Raw genomic sequence first — 6525 nt, forward strand, 5'->3', positions numbered from 1 at the left:
ATCCCGACTTGAGGTGGCAATCCCTTCTTCTCATATTCATCCTCTTTTTTGTGAGGATTTCGATATTTCTTCTCCTGCAAATCCACCGTTAATCATGTGTATATGTCGCTCGGGGGGTGTAAGGAGGGCATTCTGATCGTCCCTCTTCTTCATCCATTCTTCTCTTCCTCGGGTCGTCTGACCTATCTGCTAGATATCTATCAAGTCGGCCTTCTCTGGCTAACTTTTTGATGACATTATTTAGATCATAGCATTCATTAGTGGAATGCCCGTACAGCTTGTGGTACTCAAAATATTCAGTCTGTCTTCCAGCCTTCTTGTGCTTAATCGGACAAGGTAGTGGAAGCTTCTCTGTGTGACATATCTCTCTGTAAACATCGACCAGGAAAACCCTTAGAGGGTGTAGTTGTGATACTTTCGAGGCATTTCTACATTTTGCTCCTCTTTCTTCTTGGGTTCCCTTTCTTTGTCCCGAGTGTGATAGTAGGGCAAGTTAGATTGCGAAGGAGGTTCCCTAAGTCGGGAGTTTTCCTCCATATTGATGTATTTTTCTGCCCTTTGTTGGATTTTGTAGTTAGATATCTCTTGGATATTGACTAAGAAAATGGCCCTTCTCTAAGGCTATTGACCAGACCCATAATTATAACTTCGATTGGTAAACTCTGAATTTTCAAGCAAGCTTTGTTGAACCTTTCCATGTAGTCACGAAGGATTTTTCCGACCTCTTGCTTCACTCCTAGCAGGCTCAGGGCATGCTTTATTTTGTCTTTCTGGATGGAGAATCTGGTCAAAAATTTTCTAGCCAGATCGTCGAAGCTATTGACCAACCTGGGGGGCAGGCTATCAAACCATTTCATTGCAGCCTTGGTTAGAGTGGTCAGGAAGGCTTTGCAACGAGTGGCGTCAGAAGCATCGGCCAAGTTCATTCTGCTTCTGAAGTTACTAAGATGGTGGCTCAGGTCGGATGCTCCATCATAGAGATCCATGTCGGACGATTTGAAGTTCCTAGGAACTTTTGCCTTTATGATCTCTTCTGTAAATGGATCTTGTCCTCCCAAGGGACTTTCCTTACACTCCGCCAGATTATTCTTTCTTTGTACATCAGCTTCCAGTTTTCGTAACTTATTTTCTAATTCCTTTCGTCACCTTACTTCTTTTCGCAACTCTCATTCTGCTTTCCGTTGTCGTTTAGCCTCGTGTTTGAGCTATTGCAGTCGATCCCCTTGGCCATGGATGAGATCCAGGATCTCGGTCGCATGAGGTTGATCCTCCACCTCAGGGTGGTGGACCTCGGACTGGATCCTCCTTGTTTGAGGGTTTCCTGAGGTCCCTTCTCTGTAGGGATCATGGTGTGGTGGTGGAGGCGAAAGCAAGAGAGCTTGGTCTTCTGGCTAATCTTCTGGCTCAGACTCAGATGCCGTATAGCCATCTCTGAGCTCATGGTCCACCATTTGTCAGAGGGTGAATCCCAGGTCCCCAGCAACGACGTCAATGTCCCGAGGGTTACATGAAACGTTTGTTTGGGCCTGAACGTGAGGTCCAGACCCCATGATGTGGCAGCGTCCGACCTCTTTAGTGCCGATGTGCTGCTTGTCCGAGTTTCTCGTGAGGAGGTAGGGGGTGGTACCTACAAGAGACTCCAATACTTAAGTTAGCAAGGATTTTAAGTAGGTTTTTAGTAGAGTAGAACGTGAGTTATACCTAGGGGTTCCAGTGTATTTATAGTAGAGTAGATAACCAACTTTGTTGAAATAGTTCTATCTTTTCTGATAGATGAGCGTTCCCTTTATCTTGGGAGTTTGTTGGGATCTACCTTCTAAATGAGGTAGAGATGGTAGAAGAGATTTACGAAAGCAGTTACTTGTTAAGTCAAGTAGAGTTGGACTTCTATGTCTTTGTCCGACCTTTTTGAAGAGGTCAGGCTTATCATGAAGTCCATCTTTATTAGTGGACCTTTTTAGTCTTCTTAGACCTGACTTTTATTTATTGAGCCAAATATGAATAAGTGCCTATGGTACATGCATGTCCAAAGCACTTGCAATGATTGCAAAGAAGGTTAAGGTTCTCATATTCAACATGGTATAAAAGTTTCTACAAATTTTTAAAATTTTTAAATTAGCATTTTACATAGAAAATTCTTTTAGCCGCTAACGGAATTATCTGACCTATAAAGGAATTTGTTTAATGAAATAAAAACTTAAAATTTAGTTTAATACTTAAAACTTTTATAAAAGCCTAAAATATCTTAATTACTAAAACGTTTTTGGAGTCCAATATGACTTATTACTCCATAGTTTGGTTTATGGTGCCCTTTGTCTTTATCTTTCTTTCCACTACTAATCATGAACTTTTATTATTCACGAAACACACAAACATAGCCTAAAAGTGTATAATTATTTATGCCCTACAAATATTTTATTATTTTTATGGTCATGTGTCTAAACCATTCATAAAAAAATTAATCAATTGATTAATTTATGCCTAGTGCGTAGCAACCGCACCTGAAAACTTTATTTGAAAGAATTTTCTGTTGCACCATCCCACACTTACTACATGACCCTTTTTTATGAATGAATTGAAAGCACCGAGTGCATGCATAACCTAGCTTGAGAATTTTGTTTCTTTTATTTCTTTTGTTTTTGATGAGCATGGAATAATAATTTATGTACATTCGAGCGCATAACTAATAAATAGCATTACTCAAATGGAGTTTCTTGATTTCTTCATGGTAGCAACAAGTACCATAGGCTTCATCTTAGTATGCAAAAATGTCTTGTATTTTGTGAAGTGGGTATGGGGAATGTTCTTAAGGGCTCCAAAGAATCTAAAAGAGTATGGTTCATGGGCCATGATCACTGGATCCACCGATGGAATTGGCAAAGCCATGGCACATGAATTGGCATCTAAGGGTCTCAACCTTCTCTTGGTTAGTAGAAACCCTAAAAAGCTTGAAGCCACATCCAATGAAATAAGAGACAAAAATAGTGGCAATGTTGAAATAAAATGTTTAGCAATTGATTTTGCAAAAGAAAATGGAGAGGAAATTATGAAAAGGGTTGAGGAAGAAATTGAGGGTTTGGATGTGGGTATTCTTGTAAATTGTGCTGGGTGGACACATGCTTATGCTAGGTACTTTCATGAGGTTGATTATGAGATGATAAATGGTACCATAAAAGTTAATGTGGAAGGAACAATTTGGGTCACAAAGGCAGTGATTCCTAGTATGATCAAGAAGAAGAAAGGAGCAATCATAAACCTTGGATCTGGTTCTACTTTTCTTCTTCCATCATATCCCTTGTTTACCGTCTATGCTGCTACTAAACGGTAATTTTCTAAATTTAATTTATGCTTTTTTATTTGCTTAGAATTCAATCTTTGACTTTATTAATTGCTTAGTATTTTCAGTGCGGAAAGTGTTTATGTTGTGGAATGCTATGTGAGCCTTATATATATGTTTTTAAGTGATTAAGTTAAAATAGTAGTTTTGTTTTTCTTTTTTTAAGAAACATCATAAGTGATTAAGTTAGTCATTTTAGCTGACATTATAATATAAAAGCGGTTAAACTTTTTTTTAATAGTAAAAATTTTTGTCCAACTCTATCTTTTTCTGCATCTTAACAATTGAGAAATAACAAGTTCCTTATTCTTTTTTTTTATTAGACCGCATGAACTCTTTTATGAGAATTTTTAGTAAAAAAAAAATGAAAAATACTTACATGTAAAGTGACTTATATGATCTAATCTTCATCAGTTCTACGTAAATAATAATAATTTGATTGGAATTGTTTAGCTCTTACATAATCATCAAAATAATGTCTCAATCAAATGGCTATTATCTTTCTGTAATATTGTTTTGATGACTGTATAAACAATAAACAACTTCAATCAAATGGTTATCATCCATGTAAAACAGGTGAATACTATATCATAGTAGTTATTTGCCGAAAATTCTCATAAAAAGATTCATGTGTCTAACAAAAAGAAAAAATATGGGGTACAAACTATTATTTTTTAATTTTTAAGGTGTGAATTGTCTAAATTAAAAAAATATAAGGGATAAAAAGGAGTTTTACTCTTTTTAACATATTGATCAAATACCCACAATTATTCTAACATCATAATTACATTTTATGTCTTTCACCGTAATTCTATGTGAACCTCGTACCAACTTGAAATAAAATTGGATCAGAAAAGGGACTTCACTTTGATTTATAACTTCAATCTTTTACTTCTTTTGCCTTCTCCACTCTTAGATTTAATAACTACTTAAAATAGACAGAAAAAGTTAGATCTACAAATAACATTGTCCTATTAAATTTTTGTTTCTATAAAATAAACGTAATATTTATTTGTTTTTCACAGATCTGTGGAAATGTTCTCGAGATGCATTAACTTGGAATACAGGCATAAAGGAATTGACATCCAGTGTCAGGTTTTCTTTTATTTCTTTTTATATTTGATTGAAATATTTTTGACATTACCAATTAATCCAAGTGATATAGAAGCATTTTTAATTATATAGATACTTTTATTATGTTCTCACTTCTCACAATCTTGGAATATGATCATCTATGTTTATATAAGTTGTAAATGGCCTTATGACATGTTGTACTCCTAACACAAAAAGGAAAGAGATTCAATCCATCTGATATCTTAATTCTTAATATTGATCTTTATGTACTAGAGATGGCATTTAAAATTTTTTAAAGGTCATATAATAACTCTAAAAATATCAGTCAACTAAAAAACAACTAGAAGAAAGACAGAGCAGTGCATAGTTAGAATCAGAATCTTATCGTAGGGCACAATACGTGAATTTAATTTCATGTTTAAGGAGTTTGGTAATAGAATTATTGATGGTCTTGGTCTGGTGTCTTATTTATGTTATTGGCATGTGTTTTGGAATTTTGGGTTTTGTTTAGTTTGATTATGTGACTATGTGAGTGTTGTGTTGATTTGGTTTTGTCTGTGCCAAGTTGTGGGTTTGGTTCTTGTTTTGTTTGGTTGGTTCAATTTGTGTTGTTTGGTTGAACTCTTGAATTTGGTTTTTTATTGGTGGTTGAGTTTTTCAACTAAAGATTGGAAAAAAAATCTAGAAAGATCATATTACCTTTTTATTTTAAAAATTTAATTTTGACTATAAGTATAAAAACAATTTTGTAGGTACATTTAATCACAAAATGTTACGTTAATCAAAATAATTAATTTTTATATAATTAAATAAATAATCATCTAAAAAAGATAAATATTATTAGATAATTGTATAAAATACTTTATATTTTTGGTGTATTAAAATAAAACTTTTATTCTAATACTGACTATTTATCTAATATTTAACCGCCCAAATTTACTACTCTCACTCCCATATAACATAAGTTATCTCATTGTATATCTAAACTAATGTTCTATGAATAATGTTAGGGAGTCAGCAGGTTTTGTAATTTATAGTTATCAATTAGTCATTATTAATATTTTTAATGGTATGAGATTATATCTAATAGTGTAGGGTTATTCATTTTTCTTTTGTTAATTAAGTATTGGCCGAATTTTAATAAAAATGCTAACCCCCTAAACTTTCTCTATAAATATATTCTAATAAATGTGTGAAACAGGTTCCATTATATGTGTCAACGAAGTTAACAAAGCTGGGAACTTCTGTGTTTGTTCCAACGCCAGAGAAGTATATAAAATCATGCACAAGATGGATTGGGTATGAAACTGTGGTGGTGCCTTACTTGCTACATTCTCTTCAGGCATTTACAGTGAGGGCAATTCCTGAGACATTTGTTGATTCCTATATGCTGCGTTACTTTCTCTATTGGCGCAAAAAAGGACTCTTCAAAGACGCTAAAATTAAAGCATTGGAAGCATCCAAGTCCTAAGCAAAAAATAATTAACATAGTGATGATATAGTCATAAATAAATTAGTTTGGTACACTTTGCGTATGAGATTTGATGGTTTACCTGCTTGCTATTATTAATTCAAAAAAGCTCTACATTCATATAATTTTTTTATTCAAGCTACTCAAGTAACTTTTTTCACACGCGCGTTCCCCTTTCCTGAGTCGTTTGTTATACACGCGTCTCATATAACGTAAACCTTCTGTTGCGTGATAAATCTTTCTCAACATAAACCTTTTTTTTCTCGCATTTTCGTTCTTTTTTCTTCTCTCTTCTTCTTCTTCTTCTTTAACCTAATAAGCTTCGTTGTTCTCATCTGTTCGCGTTTTCTTCTTCTTCGTCGTTCTTCTTCTTCTTCATTTTCTTCTTCGATTTACACTTCTGAAGGGAATCAATGAATGATTCAACTTCAAATCAGTTGAATGATAACAATCTGATTTATTCTTCTGAAACAAATGATGCTGATGAGGTTTGGATTGTTCAATTTTGAATCGAATTGAATGGAATGTGATTGTGAATTTTATTTGAATTGAATTCAATAGACGTAATATTTGAATTAAATTTTATTTTAGGTGTTTTTGACTCTGAATTGAATTGAATTGATAATATCTAAATTGTAGACAG

General features: G+C 34.0%; 1 protein-coding gene across 1 annotated transcript; it reads left to right on the plus strand.

Annotated features, from left to right (window-relative positions):
• Nucleotides 1-2548: 2548 nt before the first annotated feature.
• LOC112784052 (very-long-chain 3-oxoacyl-CoA reductase 1) lies at nt 2549-6002 on the plus strand. Its single transcript, XM_025827147.3, has 3 exons — nt 2549-3324; nt 4363-4432; nt 5613-6002. Exons 1-3 carry the CDS (start codon nt 2705-2707, stop codon nt 5880-5882), a joined length of 960 nt encoding a protein of 319 aa, XP_025682932.1. The 5' UTR covers nt 2549-2704; the 3' UTR covers nt 5883-6002.
• Nucleotides 6003-6525: the final 523 nt, after the last annotated feature.

This window comes from Arachis hypogaea, chromosome 20, assembly GCF_003086295.3.
Source record: "Arachis hypogaea cultivar Tifrunner chromosome 20, arahy.Tifrunner.gnm2.J5K5, whole genome shotgun sequence".
Lineage (NCBI taxonomy): Eukaryota > Viridiplantae > Streptophyta > Magnoliopsida > Fabales > Fabaceae > Arachis > Arachis hypogaea.